The 20377-nt window shown below is 46.7% G+C and overlaps 1 protein-coding gene across 4 annotated transcripts in view; it reads right to left on the bottom strand.

Annotated features, from left to right (window-relative positions):
* The window catches only part of CUX1 (cut like homeobox 1), a 372158-nt gene that overhangs the window by 284703 nt on the left and 67078 nt on the right, over positions 1 to 20377 (bottom strand). For all 4 annotated transcript variants that reach the window (XM_023515709.1, XM_023515710.1, XM_023515707.1 and 1 more), the window contains exon 2: positions 7188 to 7298. In XM_023515709.1, the coding sequence (XP_023371477.1) occupies positions 7188 to 7298 (111 nt within the window). The remainder of the gene's footprint in view (positions 1 to 7187; positions 7299 to 20377) is intronic.

Raw genomic sequence — 20377 nt, 5'->3', positions numbered from 1 at the left:
TGCCAAGGTATTCAAGATACAGAGCTAAATATAAACAGGATGCAGACACAGCACCCGCCCTGTAGGCCCTTAGGCTTTAGAAGGAGGAGAAAGTACTTATGCTAGAGCTGTGGAATCAGAGCCATTGAAGCGACATCCCTAAACCCCCAAGATCCGATCCACTACTTGCTGTGTGGTAGGACATATTTGTATCCCCAGCGTTTGACCACCCTGTACCCCAAGTTTTTCTTCCCCGTTCAGAGACCTTCTCCGCTGCTGTCCTTCCTGTCAGGACCTGCCTGGTGTGCCCCGCTCTTCTACAAGCCATGGTTTGTCAAATCATTGCTGTGGGCCTTCGACAAAGCCAGTGCAATTTGCCCAACATGATACAAGGAAAAGGATCCTGGGCTTCTTACTCTTCTGGCGCAGTGGTTTTAGAGTCTTAATGAGGACTGAAACAAAATCTGCTAAAAACAAGAGAGGAGGTGGGAGTCCAGTGGTTACTGCAAACCTGTCAAGGAGTAGCTGACAAAGTTTGGACACTGTTTGGGGTTTTAAAAGCATCTACCTCATTGAGTCTTTACACCACTTCTGCAATGGAGTTATAATGACTACTCTCATCTTAGTTGCCTGAGGATGCCCAACAGGTACTCGCTGGGCCCCAGCAACACCATCTGGGGGCAGCCTGCACATATGTGTCCACAACTTTATTTTTAAATGACTCTCTCTTTCCAGGCTGAGTCACTCCTGTAGCATCTATATAAAGGCTGTCAAGGCAGTGACTAAATGCATCTGGGCCCAGGCCACAACTATATATTACTACCCTCCACCACCACCATCCTTCTGACTCTTTTTCTCACAGGCAGTGAAAAGTGAATTAAGTTCAGTTTCTTCTGTTTTCCTCACCTTGGCAAAAAGGGAGCAGCTGAGGTGTCAAGGAGACAGTGCTGGGCACATTGTTTCCTGGCTCATCTGAGAAATACCACATCCTGATCAAGGACAAGAAGAGACCCTCCCCTGCCCCCATCCCACCTGACAGAGCCTGAGGGAGGTGATAAATGTAGCCCATTTCAACAGTGGCTATGGCATAAGATTTCTATCTAAGTCTTATTTCAAGACAACTCCCAAGCCTGATTTTCCACTACTATTACCCAGGAATGTAAAGATCAGAAAAACGCTTGGGCCTATGGTAGACAGGGCAAATTAAGATGCTGGGAGACTCAGAAAATGAAAGTCAATGGATGGGCAGTTAAATACACAGCAAAGAGGATGTCCCTTGTCACACAGTGGGCATGCTGAGTCAGGTATCATAGTTGGGGCAGACAGTAAGTGAGGAAGAGGCAGTCTGACCCCAGTCCTGACCAGGAAACTGGGCCCCTAACAATCAGGGTAGGAGTCAGGGGAGAGGCGTCACAAGGCATTTGGGCAGGACAGATGAAAGTACAGACAGACTGTGGGCACCATGGATCAGGCATCATCAGGATTAACACTCCAGAGATCAAGAAATGTTTAGGCAAAAATACATTAGGGGAAAAAGTGACCCACAAGAGCCCTGTAGCTAGCTGCAGTCTAGCTTGCCTCACTGAGCACCTGGTCCATTTAGAGCAGATGTAAATTAACCTAACAAAATCTTAAACAAAGACTCTAAGCAACATTCTGAGGTAGGACTACAGGCCCCTTGAAGTGACAAGGATGAGCCCCAAGGCTGGTTTCATGATAAAATCCCTGCATCTCAGGAATGCAGTTCTTCTCCTCTCTCACCCTCATAAAGGATGGTTCCTCCCAAAATGAAAAGAAACAGAACAAAACATAAACCACCCCTGTGTTCTTCTTAGAAGCAAGTTGAACACCAAGACCATTCTCCTGATGGTTGAGCACATTCAAATGGCAGTCCTGAAACAAGGCCACTATCACGCGTTTCTGAAGGGAGGATACCACACTGCTTACTCAGTCCCAACCTACCTAGCCAGCCCTCTCCGCCATCCACTGAATCCCCTGGGCTCTGAGCTGGGACTGTAAGTCAGACCTCACTTTAAAGGCCTCCACTGCCCAAGGCACATATTTGTCTTGTCAGGGAGCCTGTTAAAGGCCTGGGCCCAGGAGCCAGACTGCCCAGGACAGGTTCCTATCCTGGTGTGGCTGAGTAGTAGCTGCGGAATCCTCAAACATTTGCCTCAGAAGCAAACTTAGGACTTAACCAAATGGACAAGCAATTCCCAGGCAGAATAACAAAGCCCTCGAGTGATCCTTATCACAATGCCTGGTGAGAAATAACTCAGTCTCTGGGTGCTAGCAACCTTGCCCATCCCCAAGCACCTGGAACCAGGAAAGACCTCTGGAATCACACACAGGAAATTGAGAGTTCAACCTCTGATCAAAGTAACAGAAAAATAAAGGGTGACTGAGACGGTTAAGAGACATTCCTGGGCTTGTGGGAACCAGGCTTTAGCCACCAGGCTTCCAGAAAGCTGCTGCCACTGGCACTCCTCACCTTCCACCCAACTCCCCACTTCCCAGAACAGCTGGTCCCTGCTGAGCCCTGGCCACCTGCCTTTTTGATCCCCTCCTGCCCTGGGGCATGAGGAACAAGAGGTGGTGGGAGGAGACCCACATTGTGCTCCCGGCAAACTGAAACTGGGCTATGGGTGCATGGAAATGTGCTCTGAACCAGGAACACATGGTGAATGCTGATGGGTCCGCCAGAAACTGCGCCAAATGCATACGTTTCTCAGGCCTTAACATTCATCGATCTTTTAAAGGTTAAGAACCAATGTTCAAAAAGCAGAACTGCTTATCTATAATAAGGGTTACTAAGCCACATGTAGTTTGTCCAGAGAACTTTTATCACCACTAATGCAAGAGAGTTTTCTGTAGGGAATGTCTACAGCAAGAAGATTCCAGGCATACTATCCCAGCTCTCCACATGCTATATGACTGTTCTGTTTGCTTAGTAAGAAAGATAAGAAACTTGTCAAGAACAGTGACAGAATTTTGTCTCCAGAATTTAACCGTCTAGCATGTGGAAGGTGTTCAATAAATACTTGTGAGGTGATTAACTGTTACTACAAACCAACTTTTGAAGCGCTTTAAGCCAAAATTACCTATAGCTGTTATTGTATAAAGTTCCCCAAGCTTGCTTTGAGGAGCAGAAATCCACTGCCTCTAATATGTCACAAGTGAGTGTTCCAAGTTAACATTAACAACACGAACTGGATTAGACTCTGGGTACCAGGCCTGTATGGAGCCCTTCCCACACGCACACACATGTATATGCACACAATAACCCTGTGAGCTGGGCCCTGCAATTACATTTATTCACTGGATAATTATAGTCTCCCTCAAATTAACTATAATTTTTGGACCAAAAAGACATAAGCGGCTGGGCTCAATGATTCACACCTATAATCCAAGCACTTTGGGAGACCAAGGCAGGAAAACTGCTTGAGATCCGGAGTTTGAGATCAGCCTGAGCAACATAGTGAGACATGCCCCCTCGCCCCAGCTCTACAAAAAATTTAAAAATTAGCCAGGCCTGGTGGTGTACACTTATAGTTCTAGCTACTCGGGAGGCTGGGGCAGGAAGATCTCAGGATCTTGAGTGCAGGAGTTTGAGACTATGGTAAGTTATGACTGGGCTACTGCACTCCAGCCTGGGCAACCGAGCAAGCCGTATCTCTAAAATAATAATATCATCAAGTGACTACAAATGCATTAAATCTAGTGATATAAGACAAAACTTGAAAAAATTCATTCTAAACAAAAAGCATTGGTGCCCATAGCTCAGGGGATAGGGCACCAGCCGCATACACTGAGACTGGTAGCTTTGAACCCGGCCTGGGTCAGCTAAAACAACAATGATGACTGCAATAAACACACACACACACACACACACACACACACACACAAGCATTCAAGTCCCCACCTAACTCAGTGCTCACTTCCTGATGTTCTGTGGCTGTTCCTGCCTGTGAGACCCCTGGTCACCATACAGTACCCCGTCCTGGGCCCCCCAGACACCTCCTCATAAGAACCCACCTTATTTTCCCAGTATCTATTAGAAGGGCCAGGCTTGGAAAACATGAATTCCCTGACAAGAGACTAAATCTCACTCTTCTCTGAATTCTCTCGGTGCCGAATCCTACATACTAGACATGTTAGACAATCAACAGACAACAGGAAGAAATTTTCTCCCTTCTCAGAACAAAGAAGCACTTGGGTGTTTTTATCAAGAATCAACACACTTGGTGCTACAGCAGCATGAACACCACCAGTCCTGGCTCTACCACATGTGAGGCCTCAAGGATCTTGGGCTGCATATGTAAGGAACAAGAGGTCTACCCTGCCGACAGGCCAAATTTTTTATCCCTTGAAATCAAGTTCTACATAACTTCTGTTTTTACATGTCCAATTTCTGGAAGTGTTACCTCCATAGTGAGTATTAATCTGCTTCTTGGTTATAGAAAATAATCTGCCCAGTAGTCAGAGATAGCCCAATGTCAAGGCAATGCTGAGGCTCCTAAAGACTGAAACCTGAAAAAAAGGATACTTCAACAGCTCCTCTAGGCACAGGCCAGGCCACCTCACCAAGGCCCTGCATGTGTAGTCACAGCCCCTCCCACACACATGCACTCTCAGAGCTACACACACACACACTCTTATGTAACTCAGAGGACTGTGCCTTGTAGCCACCCATTCTTACCACCACTCTGGCCTTATGTGGCTTCAAAATTCCTGGCAGAAGATTCTGGCCAGTAGAACAAGTGAACCAGATCTTGCTTCAGACTCTCCATGAAGTCCCATACAGATTTCCAGGATAATCCTCAGATAGGAAACTGCAATGGCCCAGCCTCACCTCCAGGAAACTCATGGGGAAGACCCCCATCATTGCAGCAAAAGAAGAGGAAGTGGACACCAGCTGTGACCAACTGGCAGAAGCCAAGCAGGACACAAGCATAACAGCCACCTACCATTCCCCTAATCCCCTTCCAGGTGGAGTCCCAGCCTCCTTCTCCATGAGAGGTAATGTCTTTTCAGGTACCCTAAAAAGAAACACCCCAAGTGGCATTTATCTACCAGGCTGCCTCCTACCTGAGCCCTCTTCCATTTATTTGGATTAGAAGGAGATAAAGATGTAAATTTTGAGGCCAGGTTTTTCAAGTAACTGATGTTGGATTCAACATGAGCCGTATGAGCTGCTCACCAGCTCATGCAGGACAGGCCTACTGGGCTTCTAGGAGGGACAGAGTTTGATGCAGCACCATCAACATCTACCAGCCACTAGGGTCAAGGCAATAGGAGGGGAGGATGTTCCTCCTTCCTCCTCCACAGGTGTCACCACTTGCTGCTGAGGAGTCTGGGGCTTCTGAGGAACACCTAGGACTCAGCTCTCTGCTCCATCCTCCCCTTACTGTAAGACAGATTGTGACTTCAGGAGGATAGTCTTGCCCTTCTTTAGGATTTTCTATGAAAACCCCCAGACATCTGATCATCAAGGGAAGGGCAGTGAGAGCACAGGACAGCAGACACAGCTCGCTACAGGAATAGCACCCAGAGTGGCTAGAGATGGGAGGGAAGGGGGTAGCCCAGGAAGTAAAGGAAGAGAGTTTGGGGAACCCCACAAATAGGCCCTCCAGAAAGGTCTGCTCTGGAGCAGCTGAGAAATGAGAGGAATATGAGTCTGTCACTGGCTTTACTCAGGACAAGGCTGAACAAAGGTGCCCCTTACCCTCTCACGCGCCACAGATGGCAATAGCCCCCAAGCCAGAACGACTTCAACCTACATCTCTGCTCTGATCAGCTGTGAAGACCTGTATTGAAGGGCAGGCTGGGTTGGGAGGGTAAGCATCAGTCTAAGGCAGGAGTCCTCAAACTACAGCCCATGGGCCACATGCGGCCCACCTAGGACATTTATCCGGCCTGCTGGGTGTTTTTGCCACTGTTGCCTGTCCTGCTTAGCAGCCGACTTGTCCTGGGGCCCATAGCCCAGCCCTCCAACGGTCTGAGGGACAGTGAACTGGCCCCCTGTTTAAAAAGTCTGAGGACCCCTGGTAAGGTCTAAGCCCCTTAGGTGGGTCTATTTCTAAAGCCCTCTTCCTTCCTACTCTTTCTTCCAAAATATTTATTTTGAAAATAAAGGTGAAAAATTTGTTTTCCAAAATGATTCGCAAAAGCACTCCCTTGAATGGCAAAGCTCCTTTGAACAGTTTAAATGGTCCATTTAAAAAAATTCACTTTGTACCTAATTTTTCAGAATATCATTATACAAGATAGAGGCATCTCTCCCAGAAAGTGGGTTTGCTCTGTCCTACATGGAAGACCTAAGAGCTGTGGGAAGATTCCCTAGGCCTGGGAGCCCGGTTGGGCTTCAGACAGCTAACTGCCAGCCCTCCCATCTGAGCAGAAAGCACAGGAGGCTGGGGTCTAGACCCACGGCAAGAAAATCTTTGTACACCAAACTAGCAGAAGGCCGGCCTGTCCCACACTAAAGCAATCAGGTCTGCTCACCTGCCTGTGACACTCTTCTTTCTTTTTTATTTCTTACTAAGCACTTGAGAAGGACAAAAGGGAAAAAAGGATCTAGAAACAGACTAAGAAATGTGGACCCAGCAACTTTCAACACTGAACTCCTAGTATGTGCTTGGAAGAAAAAAATAATATGTAACAAGCACATTCCCGTTGCCCTTTACAGCATATTTCAAGAAACACAGGCATTTAAAAGGCCCTTGCAAAGTAAATGTCTATTTTACAAAAAGTATCAGTATATGCCTACTCTCAGATATATGCGGCCTCCAGACACACTGACTTCCCCAGTCCCGAAGAGGCAGGTCCTGAGGTCCTTCTGCCCCACAGTGGCCTTCATGGACTTTGGTGGTGTGCTACCTTATGTGGGGCTAGGAGCTGGGCTGGGCTTGAGGGTCTGAGACATCCACATACATCTCTCATACTGAGCTAGCTCAGTATTTGCATTTGGAATTAGCTTGGGCTTTAATCTGCATTAGTCCCATTTGCACTGGGATGTGGGCTTGCAACGTCCCCACTGTCCACGTGGTGGAACAGAGGCTGCTAGGATGGGGCTTGGGCACTGGAAGAAAGGAGCAGGCTGTTTGCTGTACATTTAATGAAAATTACATGCTCAAAGCACATCATCTGAATATGTACTAAATTAGTAAGACTCCTTCAAAGAAATTGCAAGGGTAACCCCACCTCACCTCTGGAGTGTTCTTCTTGAACTCGCGGCTCTGCTCGATAAGCCGCTTTCTGGACTGCTCACTTTCATCTTGCCGGTTTGCCAATACAGTTGCGGTGGCATCGAGTTCTCTCTGTTGAGAGATGCAAAAAAGGAAAAGCAAGATTGTAATGTAAAAGTGCCTTTTACCAGAGATCACATTTGCATTTAACTGGAACACTGGGGCGAAACCCCCCGTGGCTCCAGAAATTTTTAACTCATTAGCAAAGGAGGGACAGGGGAATGGAATGAACACAATGAACACAATCCTTCCATCCCTTGTGCACCATGATAAAACCAAACTGGCTGAGCTTGCTGTATCATGAGTCTACATGCACTTCACAGATGACTAAGCTCCTCTAACAGAAACATCTTTCCTGCTAAAACCAGTCAGGCCAATGCCCACTCCTCCCTGGACCTGTTCCTATCTGTTCTTCAAAAATATATCTTCCAGCTATCCCCCCAGGCTCTAGTCCTGCTGCTGACCTCTGCCCACTCATCAGGGCATTCTGCATGGCTGTCCTTCAAGTATGAGCCTGGGATCTTGATTTGATTTGGGTTTTGGTGTTTTTATTTGTTCAGAGAGATTCTCTCTCTGTAGCCCTAATTAGAGTACAGTAGTATCATCACAGCTCACTAGAATCTCAAACTCCTGGGCTCAAGCGATCCTCCTGCCTCAGTGTCTTGAGTAGCTGGGTCCTTGAGCACATGCCACCATGCCCAGCTAATTTTCGCACTTTTTTTTTTTGTAGAGACAAGGGTCTTGCTTGTGACCAGCATGGTCACAAACTCCTGGCCTCAAGTGATCCTCTCATCTTGGTTTCCCAGAGTTGTAGGATTACAGATGTGAGCCACAGTTTCTGCCCTTGATTTGTTTTTGTTCACCAAATATTAATCATGAGCTTACTCTAGGCCAAACATCACATTTAGGATCACTAACCTATTTATTAGTTTTCAAGAGGGACTTTTAAAAGGTAAATTCCAAGAATAATTTCCAACATCTTATAAACTTTTTGGAAACGAGGCAGCTGGAAGCAGCAGTTTTTCTCAGATCATGCTACTTGCAAGGGAACTCTGAGGACCACCACCAGTAGGTGTTGCACAAGAGGTCCTGCTGGGGCCTGTGGGCTTTGGCCTCTGCTCCACACAACCAACTGACACTCCGCACATCCAAGAACCCATAGCCTGGCCTCGGAAAAATTCTGGGAGGAGCTGCCAAGAGAATCTGTTTCAAACAAGCCTGCAGCAGATGGGCCCAGAATGGTGCTCCAGGCTGACAGCAGGAGGACAAGGACACGTTGCCGTAGCCACCAAAAGGCCTGTTTTCTTGTTGAGTTGCTTCAGTGACTAAAGACACACGGCAGCACATTCTGCTTAGATTCAAGGTGGCTGCTGCTCCACGTGGTTTCTCAATGGTAGGGACCATCACCCTAAGATTGAGCAGAGCAATTGAGCAGAGCACAAACCTAATGAAAGGGTTGAAGATGAGATAACCAAAGCTGACCATTACCTGCAGACCTCCAGGAAACATGTTCGAGTCTCTCTCCATACCTCTCCACCCACCTTACAAAGTGGAAGGAAGTGCTTTCCTTCTGAGGGGGAATAACCCAGTGAGTCTGTAAGCCCTGCTGGTAAACACTTCATTGGTACCACTATGGGGTGGGCCACTGCCAGATAGGATGACAGAGTCCTGGAACCAACATCCAGCGTGCTGTCAACTCAGAAATCGGAGATAGTTTTAAAAGGAGGTGGGGAGGGGGACGACTAACAAACCAGCAAACCAGCAATGGGGGGAGAAATCATCACACTACACTCTCCCCTTAGTATTTCTGGCATTAAAGCAAATCTTGGGCAAACAAGTCCTAAAGAATAACGTGGGCTAGAATTCAGGAACAGATGTCAAAGCTATTGCAGAAAAGAGGGAAACACTGAACATTTTGATAGACCACATTTGAAACGCATCCCAGTTAAGTGAAGGCAGGGAAAAAAGAGCAACGGAGACCAATGTGGTAGAGTGGGGAAGAGAGAAGAGCAGTCCCAGACAAGCAGAAGGCTCCGCAGAAATATAAACAATCTGGGAAGGAGGAGGACTTCGACATCTATATTTAAGCAGCAGCAGAAGAAGTTATAAAAGGAGACTTCAAGAAGGGGGAGAAAAAGCCAATATTGAAATATGACAAAAAAGAAAAAAGTCGATGTTTCATTCCAATCACACACAGACACAGAAAACTTAGAGAAAAACAAAGACCATGGACTATTTTCAACAGAGTCCCTGTTTCCTCCACTGAATGGAAGCCTTGGGCAGGGGTCACCATTGGATGTCTGCTGGCTTCCTGCAGCTGACCAGGCACTGGACACTGCACATGCCAAGGTGACTGTGTGGGTACCAGCCCCGATCCCTGCCTTGCCATCTGACCGGGGGGGGGGGGTGTGGGGCACATTGTGGGGAATGCCAGAAGGTCAGAGGCTCTGTAGACCCCTCTGTCTCCATCTGCCCCTCCTTGGGCACACTGGTCAAGAAGCCAAACTGAGGGGGGCGGAGCTAAAGCAGTGGCCCTGCTCGGGCAGACCCACCTTGATCACAGGGCTGTAAAAGCTACGTGCCAGAAGCAACTTGCTGCTGGCAGTCAGGGACTTCATGGAGTCCACCCCACCCCCTTCCCCATGCCCGCAGACATATGCAGGTCAGCATGGGAAACCAATGGGGGTCTCTAAATTTAATACTGTACTGCCACCCGCCACCACAGAAACAGATTGGCACAGCGAGGAGAGGCTGAGCTGCCACCGATTTGTGACACTTCCACCACCCTAGATCAAGTTGGTTAGATTTAAGGATCACAAATCTTTGACAGAGGCCCTTGGGGGTTGGAAAGGGAAACCCATGACTAAATCCCTTTGAAGGATGCTAAGGCATTCTCCGGCTCTGGGGACAATGCAGAGGGGGGAGGAGACCGCTATTAAACATAAGCCAAATACTGTTTTATTATCTACGAAGCCTGTCTATACTCAAAGTTTCAAATACAATGACAGAATAGCAGGGGAATGTAATGCATTCAGGGAGATGGGGGTGGGGACTCAAATGCCAACAGGTCACATGTAAGAAGCATGGAGAACCCCCGCATCTGAAAGGCATTAAAAAGTCACAAAGGGCAAAAACCCCAGAACCAACCTACATGCCCTGCAACAGCCTGTTTGCGTAGCCACTCACAGATTATTCTCGCAATGCTTAAAAGCCCACAGTCCTATGTGTACTATTCGGGACAAGATGATTGTGAAGATATATTCAAGCCAAAAAGCAAAGTGCAAACAATGTTTATCTATACATATGCTAGAACAGGCTGAAATCAGCCCTAGAAAGACTGGCACTTAGCTCTCAAGAGGGACCCATGAGGCGGGGGTCTGATTATTTTGCCATACACATATATTATCTAGTTGGAAAAACTGCAACATACCACGTATATTAACTTTTTAAATCCTGCTAATGTTTAAAAAAAAAACACATACACACATAGTTATGGAAATACACTTTATGCAATGTGTCCAACACACAATCTTGTGACATGGGAACCTCTGTGGTTCTGTGCAGGGGGCAGAAGCCTGGCATTGACCGCCTCTTGAGTCTGGGGATTCAAAGTGAGGCGAGCATGTCCCTTATCAAAACAACAGCTGCTTCTTGTACAATGTGCTGCCCACTGGCCAGTCTCAGAAGTACAAATGAGGAGGAGGAAGAAGAAGAGGAGGCAGCAGCAAAGGTAGTGGCAGTCGCAGAAAACACCCCTCAACCCAGCCAGACCTCTCCTGGGGAAGGGCCAAGGACCTGTCGAAACCATCTAGAAATACTATCCCACTGGAAACACCTGAGGGCTGTCCAGGTCATGGGAGGTTGGCAGGCTGGCAGTAAACTCCTGGTCTTGGAACCTAGCACTTCTAATGAGGCTAAAAGAGCCAGAAATTTTACAGAGAAAATGTCTGGTAAGGAACTGAATGCAAAAGTGTGTTTTTATTTTTCTGGGTGATCATGGTGACTAACTTCAGGAGAGGTAGGGTCCAGGGAAAGATCCTGCTTTGGACCTGTCTGGTCTGGGTTCCTGTCCCAGCCCAGCCCCTAGCTGGGCTTCATCCATCTCCCACCGTAGTCATCAGGCCACAGTAGCCCTGGTGTAGACTCTGTAAGTAGTGTCTCTGTTTCACCAAGGCTGCTACACAACAGGAGTCCCAAGATGGGATACCTTACTAAGGAGAGCTTCCGAGGCCGAGGCCAAGGCCAAGGCCCACTATCGTCTACCACAGGGGCAGCTGGGACTGTCACGGTACTGGCATTTCCTTTCACCTCAGAAACCAAGGGTTATGTGCATCCCTCATTCCACGACACTGGTATACTTCCAAGAGTGAAGGATGGCTATAATCTTCTTTTCCCTTCTGATTATAACTTCTGGGATCTTTTTTCTCCACTCTGACAGATCCCCAAAGGGCAAAACTCCTAACATTTTGAGATTCATTCTGCCTGAACTCCAAGTATCTTTCAGCCGAGTATTAAAGACATCTTAAAAATAAAAAATAAACTACCACACAATTAGCTGCCTATCTAAAGGAAACTGTGGGGATCTTTCCCCCAAATATAAAAAGTCTTACAACAATCAACGTCACTGATCAGTTTAGAACTGCGTGCCAGTCATTTGTTTGTTTCAAACAGGGGAACCTGCAGTGCCCCTACCACATTTGCTGAAATTCTCTATTTCTTAAGCCCTAGCCAGCCTGCATGGGCTCTCGGGAGATGCCCAGGCTTCCATGGGGGGGCTTCCTCCAGGCCTGCAGAGGAAGCTATTGGGGAAAACACAGCTGGGCCAACCACATGGGCAATATCAGTATTCTCAGAACCCAAAGACTTAATTTATCTGATGTTTCTTTAGGGATTATATGTCAAAATAATCAAATAGCACATCCTATATAAAAATTGTAAATGGTTTTGTTAGTAAAAAAATAGATTACTATGCAAAAAAGGGAAAGGCCAGTGTGGTTTCAGCACAAGGTAGTTCTGAGAGCATTTTTCATTTCTTTTCCAACAACAGAATTATTTGGATGAATTATAGCTGCTCTAGGTAGAAAGGGGTGGTGGGCCCAAGCCCACTCACCAGCCTTCTTCTATCACTTCTCCCAGGCCTCTACTCAAAACACCCAAAGAGCCTTCATACACTGACTTAGAAAAACCCTAGACTGGGACCCAGGCTCCATCCTTACTGTGACCTGTGTGGTTATGGGCAGGTAACTTCATCTTCCTGGCACAGTAAATACTGAATCAAGGTGAATTTGCTGTACTATCAAACCTACACACTTGACCTCAGACCCAAATCCATTCTGCCACTAGCAATTCTCACATGCTGGGGGTTCCAGGAATACACAGAGGAATTGGAGGTTGACTTTGACCAACTGCTAGGTACTTAAGAGTCCAGCAGAGGAAACAAGGTGGGAACAAAAGGACACAAGAATCACGTCATAGAACAAAGGCAGAGGAAGGAGTTTAAAAAGGGAGAAAATATTTCCAGCAAGAAATGACTGAGTTTTCATGAAAAAATGTCTGTCTTAGCTGGAGCCTGGGAGGGGAGACAGCTCAGCCTCTATCACACTATTCCCCATCAGGGCTTGCCCAGCACCCAGTATCCCACTCCACACAACACAATGAAGCCTCGGAACAACCATGAGCCTCATCACAGTCACCCAGGCAGTAAGGGGGTAGATAGGAAAGTGCTATTAGTGAGGAGAGGCAGGCCTGTCTTGGACTATAAATTGTTTTTTTTTTTTTTTTGAGACGGTGCCTCAAGCTATCCCCCTGAGTAGAGTGCCATGGCATCACAGCTCACAGCAATCTCCAACTCCTGGGCTCAAGCGAGTCTCCTGCCTCAGCCTCCCAAGTAGCTGGGACCACGGGCACCTGCCACAACGCCTGGCCATTTTTTGGTTGCAGCCATCATTGTTGTTTGGCGGGCCCGGGCTGGGGATTCGAACCCGCCACCTTAGGTGTACACGGCTGGCGACTTAGCCGCTTGAGCCACAGGCGCCAAGCCGGAATATAAATTGTTAAAGGAGCTAAGGGCAGGGGGAGCACTATATGAAAATCACAGTGCTCAATTAGAAATGTAAAACTACCTCCCCAAAATATGATCCACTGCAGATCTACAGATATATACATATAATTTGCTTCTATATACAGAGGATTCTCTGGAAGGCTACACAAGAGGCCAGCAATTTAATACAGGGGCACTTGGCAGAGAGTTAGGGTCCTTTAAGGGCTAAACTTAGGTACCTTTTGCATTTTGTGGATGTAATATCTACTCCTAAAAAGTAAATATTTTTCTCTTAAAATCTCACTTCTCTCCTATAATGAGACCTAGGTTTAGAAGGAATGACAAGGACCTAGACCTCTCTCCCCAGAAGGGCGCGGTTGGTTGCAGAATGCTACTGGAAGTTTACTTTGTCCTTTTCACAGGTGTGTGGACAGTGGGCTCCATTTACAGAACCTTGAAGGATTCCCAAAGTTATTGTTAATGATTTCACTTATTTTGTAAGTTTAAGTTGAGAACCATGTAGGACCTCCTATTTCCCAAGTATTTTCAGACACTTAATCCTTCCCCTTCACTTTTCCATTCACAACTGCTGACTCACACCATGTAATACAAAGTCTGAATTACAGCTTCATTAATCTGTGACATGATGTGAGACATGTGGGCTATGTGGGCATCACGAGCCAGGACACCTCTCTCCTGGAAAGGGGAGATGCTGGGCGAAAGCCCTCACATCAACTTGGCATTCCTTGGTCAGGAGACTTCTATGACTTCCCAGTGGGCTGAACTAAAATCACCTTGGGCCCCCCAGGACCCTGCCCCATCAAGCTGGCCTTCCACTGGTGTTCCCAGGGGGCTGGGTTTCCTCCTTTCCCTTTGGCCTGTGGCAAGGGCTCTGCCCTAAGGTTGGAGGCCTTTCCTTTCTCTCTTCCATGAAATGCTCAAAATACAATATTCCCCCCATGTCCTGCAGCACCACAGAAGACAGTGACATTTGTGCCGCTTACCAGGCCCTCCCCATGGCATCTGTCCTAGTCTGCATTTTGCTCTGCCTGAGTGTGTGGCTAACACTAGCTCCCAGAGCCATAAGCTTCTTAGAAAAGAAAAGAAAAAGAAAGGAAAAATATACTAACTGCTGTAACAGAAGTTCAAAAAAAGTGCAGAAAGAGTTCAGAGAAGAAAAATCAGAAACAGCAATGTAAAGATGACAGCATCACCATGAGACTCTGAGGAAGTGATAGAATAGGCAGGGAAAGGGAGAGGGCCTTAAGAACTCTACAGACTGGCCAGGCTTCCAGAAGGTTATGAGGGCTGAGGAGGATGGGCAGGGGCCTAGAGATTACCTACACCCTCCTCTAACTCAGCCTCAGAGGACTCCAGGTCCCAGAGTGGTGCCATTTTTGTAAGAATCAGGGCCCAATGGCTAAGAAAGACCCCTGTCCTGCTGAAGCCAAGCTGGCCAAGCTCTCCCAGTCTACACAGTAACCTTCATCATGACTCTACCGTAAGAATGGGGGTACAAAGGAGGAACAGTTGATTCCAGCAGTGGAACTGTTAACAGTCCTTCCCAGGGCAGGGCAAGCCCAGCTGCTGGTGGCACCCATCACAGAGCCCAGCACACGAAAAGTGCTCCATGAATGCTGACTAAATTGGATGGACAAACAATAATCTCTCCAGGTTAGTCTCTCTGCTATTGTCCAACTCAGGGAACAAAAAAGTGAACAACACAGGTATGTGAAGAAGCAAGCACTTGCTTGCAGATCCATTTTCTAGTTATCTGGGAGTTTGATAAGAAACACTGAAGAGTTGTAGTCCTTGTTGGAAATCTCACACAGCACAGTTGGCCACCCTCTCCCGTCCTGAGATTAGGGCTGAAGGAACAGAACAAAACCTCCTGGCCAGATCTCACAGCATGCAGTGGCTGTATTTAGGAGGTGGTTTTCCCACCACAAGACTGAATCTTGCTCCCAGTACCCCAGAGAAAGGAGAGAGAACATCTTGCATCCCAGAGTGGGGAGGAGGAGGTGGCGACAGAGTGGTGTGGGAGGAAGGGCACTGACTTGTGATCCAAGGATCCAGAGTGAATACAGACACCCACTGCCAGTTAGGTGAATGATTTTCCACAAACACCTCGTTTGTAAAATGAATGCAATGCAAACTATCCTGCTACTTCCCATAGGATTATCAAGAAGAAATATAGGAATCTGGAGGGCATCCATTGCGGCTGACACCCCTGTTCCCTTGGCCCCATAGACATTAGCAGGATAGCAACAGTTCCCAAAGTGAGACAACAGTGCAACCCCCTAATGCTACCTCGTTATCCTGGGTGTGTTGTATCCTTCCCTCAAAATCAGGGCAGAAGAAGACCGGTTAATGTCTAGCTACTGCAGATTTTACCAGATCACATTTGCCTTTTGTTGTCTACTGGGGAAAGATGGAGAGAGGTTCTGAGTCCCCATCTCAGGAGCAGAGACAAGGGTGGGGCTCCTGGCTCTCATCCTTTCCAGCTCTGTGACCCAAGCACCCATTTATCCTAAAACGGGAATATACTGACACACACCCGGTAGAGCAGCCATGAGAATTAAGGTGCCAAGATGGTGAAGACAGTTTCTCTTTCCCTCTTGGCATTCAACCTGACCTCACCTCATATGCAGATTGTTTTTCCATGCTCCTGTAACTCTTAAAATGGTATTAAAACACCTAATGTATACTCGGTATTTCTTGATTCTGAGAGAAGACTCCCAATCTTGGAAGTTCAAATGAAACCATTTAATCTGGTATATACTTTCTACCTGAGGCCTTTCATCCTAGAGGTATGCTGCTTCAATTTGTTCGCTGCACCCCCAGGAAACTGACATAAGCACAGTGCTCACTTGGGGTGAATGGTGGGGTTGGAGGAACGGGATGGAAAGGGACAGAAGAAAGAAAGAATTTCTGTGTGTATGTGTGTGTGTGTGTGCGTGTATAATTTTGACTCTGGGCCACAGTGAATTCGGTCTAACAAAAGCTGAGAGTACAAAAGTTTAAATACAAGCCACTGTATGAATTCCTTGGGACTGAGAGATTTCAATAGAGAACCAAAATTTTGGTTTTTGTATTTCACCCCATCAAAAACCCACTACACATGCCTAGATGTATCCAACAAGGATCACACTGCATGTAATACTTGCTAGACTCTCGTTTCAACGGTGAAACATGAAAGACGGTGTCTCAGGGACAAATAACAAAACGTGAGGTGGATCAGGCCACATAGCTGGAGCATGCTGCAGCTGGAAGGCAGACGGCTGCCTCTCAATCCCAAAGAGAAGAACTATGCTGTGCAAAGTAGCTGAACCATATGAATACTGATATTTGATCATTTTTGAGCTACAAAAATGTCTGTTTTATAAGCAGTATTCTTTACTGCTCTCTTTAGGCTGTATCTCAAAACAACACAAAATTCTGCCTGCCAACCTCAGCCCTGCAGGCACAGATGTACCAAATGGCAGGAGTTCTTCACTCTCTCCTCAGCTTCATCTTCTCCAAAGAGCCCAGGCCCCTGAGCCCTCCACTGAGCCATCTGGGGTATGGTTCTTGGTGTAGGAAGACCTCCAGGTGCCTGGGTGGTCTATTGCATTCTCCCCTAATTATCCCATTCCTGGGCTGAAGTGAACCCCCTCAAGTGGGCCCCTTGTTTTCTAACTCCTGTGTTTCCCCCAGGCTACAGTAGACCCCTTCCCCTGTAGAACCAGCACCAGGGGCATGAAGGACTTCTGGGGCCTGGCCCATTGCTGATACTGCCTCTCCTACAGGCCTCAGGGTCAGCCTGGGAGATAAGTAACCATAGAAGCTTTGCCCATCTGGTCTCAAAGAAACCAAGGCTCCACACGCATGTGACTTGCCTTTGCTAACAGATACCCAGGGAATGAGCCCCTTGACTTCTATTATTTGTTTTATATTTAATATGTATTTGAGAGAAATTGGAACTTGTTAAAACTGGAAATGTCAGCTGGGTGCAATGGTGTGAGTGGTGTGTCCCAGTTACTTAGAAGGCTGCAGCAGGAGGATGTCTTGAGCCCAGGGGTTTGTGTTCAACATAGCAAGACTCACATTTCTTAAAAAAAAAAAAAAAAAAAAAAATTAGGAAATGTTTGTGAAGGCTGATCTGGCAGGTTCATGGCTAAGATGTTCATTCCTCTGCCAAGCTTAATGGAAGCACCCCACTACCGTGGCTGCAGGACAGAGGTTGAACGTCAAAGAGAACAGAGAGAACAGAGGGGCCTAAACTCTGCAACTGTATCCAGAACAAGGAAAAAGACAGACCTGAGTGATCATTAGTAGGTTGACCCAACAACCAGTTAACTAGAACCCAGGGACCAACTAATCCAATGAGGTGGATAAATAGGAAGTACACTATTCAAGTGGTAGCCACCAGCTACAAACTCAATTTCTCAGTTGCAGTTGCCTCACGTCAAGGGCTCAACAGGCATGTGTGGTTAGTGGGGTTTATATTTAATGGTCCAGGTATAGCCCATACCAACAAAACAGAAAGTTCTGGCAGATAGTATTGGCCTTGAGTGATCCCTGCCCCAGTCCTGAGGGACATGTTATTAACCATTGCACTCACTAAGCAGGAAAATGATGATTAGAAATCAACTAGCTTTGCCCAAGAGGGGACAAGGCCAAGATCTGCTGAGGCTCTGCAGTAAACCACACCACCACCTCTTCACCATGACCCACCCTCTTCCCAATGCTCCAGGCTGACTACACTTTGCTTTCTCCAGGAAATAAGGCACAAGGTCATCAGTGAAAAATGAGGCAGGGATAGAGAAACTACAGTGTTTTAATCTCAAAATAATTATGCCACTGCCAGTAGGAGTAACTCCAATCTCATCTACACTGGTAAAAATGTTTTCCTCCTAAAGTATTTGTTTCAGAAATAAGCCTTTAATTTGAATATTCTGGGAGCCAAAATTTCTGTCTGTTGAAAATATTTATTTCTATTGTTTGGCAGGAATCAATTTGTTAGGGCACTAGCCACTCTGGCAAAAACTCCCTTCCACTGCTGAGAGAAAATGCTGGCAACGGAGCCATCCACCGGCCTGTGGCTTGAGCTCTGTTTGGGCTACCCAGTCACAAACATCTGCCAGGGCACACACAGGCATCAAAACAAACCACCCAGTGCGTCTGTGCAGGGAACAGATCTGCTTGGGGGTGTGGTCACCAGGGATCTATAACTGGGCTTGGTAGGCAACTGGTTGCTTTAGGACTTTCAGAATTAAAATCGATTTTACTTAATTATTTTACAGGTAGCATGGAGCCCAGTATCTGGTGTTTTTTCATGTAACCCTGATTCTCATGGAGCTAGACCAGGGGTCCTCAAACTATAGCCCACTGAGGACATTTATCCGGCCCACCAGGTGTTTTTGCCACCGCTGCCTGCCCTGCTTAGCAGCCAACTCGTCCCGGGCCCGTAGTCCAGCCCTCCAACGGTCTGAGGGACAGTGAACTGCCCCCCGTTTAAGAAGTTTGAGGACCCCTGAGCTAGACCTTCAATCCCTGTCCCCAGGCCAGGCATATCACTGAAGTCGGGGAAGTAGCAGACCAGGGCATTTTGGGCAGACCAGGCTCCATCCTGGATCCAGCTATTCCTAACCAAGGGAATTTGGGCAAGTCACCAAGCCTTCCTGAGCCCCAGTTTTCTAATTCATAAAATATATCATCTACCTTACTTTCCAGAGTTGTTGGAAACTACATGACATAAAGAATAAGAAAAACTATTTTATAAGTTTAAAAAGTTCCATAGAAATTGGTAGTTCTTACTATTATCTTCCTCAGGAACTAACTATATTCCAACTTCCACACTTAGCTTCATTTTGCATATACTGGGGGTGGGGGGGGGGGTGCTTAAGAGACAGATCATGAAAGTTAAAAGCTATCACAGTTACAGGTGAAGTGCTAATAACTTCATTTTGAAACTGTCAGGCTTGGTTTTTTTGCTTTTTTTTTTTTTAATCACAGCTGTGGCTTGCACTAGAACTCTACCTGTGGCTGTGTTCCCTTCTCACATTTTAATTAGCAAATAAAAACTCCAAAAAGCTCTCAAAATGTTTTTGCCTAGATTTTATAAGTAAAAGATGCCAACTGACTCCTGGGAAAAACCAAACTAGTAACAGACATCTATCAACAAAGCAGAGCAAGTTTGTCCGAAGAGCTTGTGCCAAGCCAAGAAATACCACCTCTGTGCCAGCTTTGATTTTATTTGCAGTTAATTTTCAAGATTTTTGGTGCCATGTTCAGCATACAAGGTTTACAACATCCTGCCATTGGCTGAGAGCTTCTGCCAGCCAGATGGCCCTGCAGAATGACACTCACATGGCAGAGAAAGGGAGCATCACAAGTGATTCCTTCACTCTCTCCTGGCATTGCTACCACTGGCTGCCATCAGGAAACTGGTCCTGGGCACCAACAGGTTACTCTACATGATAGCTCCCAGTGCCAAGAGCAAAGATGTGATTTTAAAGGAGCCATTTAAATCCTCACGGAGTTTTTTCCTCAGCTATGCTAGTTGTAAGGAACACCCTGGAAGGCAAAGAGCTGCCTCATGAGCTGTCCTGGAAGTGGACTGCTGCCAGTCTGCCTACTCTGAGTGCCAGAACAGCAACTCCAGTTGTCAGTGGCACTCCCTCCTGCACAGGAGGCCTTTCTAAAAGATAGCTGGAGGGGGTTCTTTAATTCAGACTCCATAAAGCTAAAGAGCTGCTACTAACTACCTAAAATTGCACTAAAGGATAAGGACACAAAATTAAAAAGCACAGTTATGATAAACTATGTCCACACATAATGGGGTTCTGCAATGACTGTGTAGCCTCACCCTTTAGTCTATGCAATTCCCAAGACACACCACACTCTCATTTGGCTCCAAGGGCCCCTCTTCATCCTGACTCTCTTCCTTGTGGCAGGAAATAAATGCAAGTTACAAAGTGTTCCCAGTGTCACTGTGCCTGCTCCAAGACCATTATCATCAGTTGTTCTCTAATTCTGTCATTTCTTTCTTTCTTTTTGAGACAGAGTCTTACTCTGTTGTCCTGGGTAAAGTGCCATGGCATCATAGCTCACTGCAACCTCAAACTCT

Source organism: Otolemur garnettii, unplaced genomic scaffold (assembly GCF_000181295.1).
Source record: "Otolemur garnettii isolate 467f Iridium unplaced genomic scaffold, OtoGar3 scaffold00077, whole genome shotgun sequence".
In the NCBI taxonomy this organism is placed as follows: Eukaryota; Metazoa; Chordata; class Mammalia; order Primates; family Galagidae; genus Otolemur; species Otolemur garnettii.
Note: the sequence above shows the minus strand (reverse complement) of the source record. Positions and strands in the feature narration are given on the sequence as shown.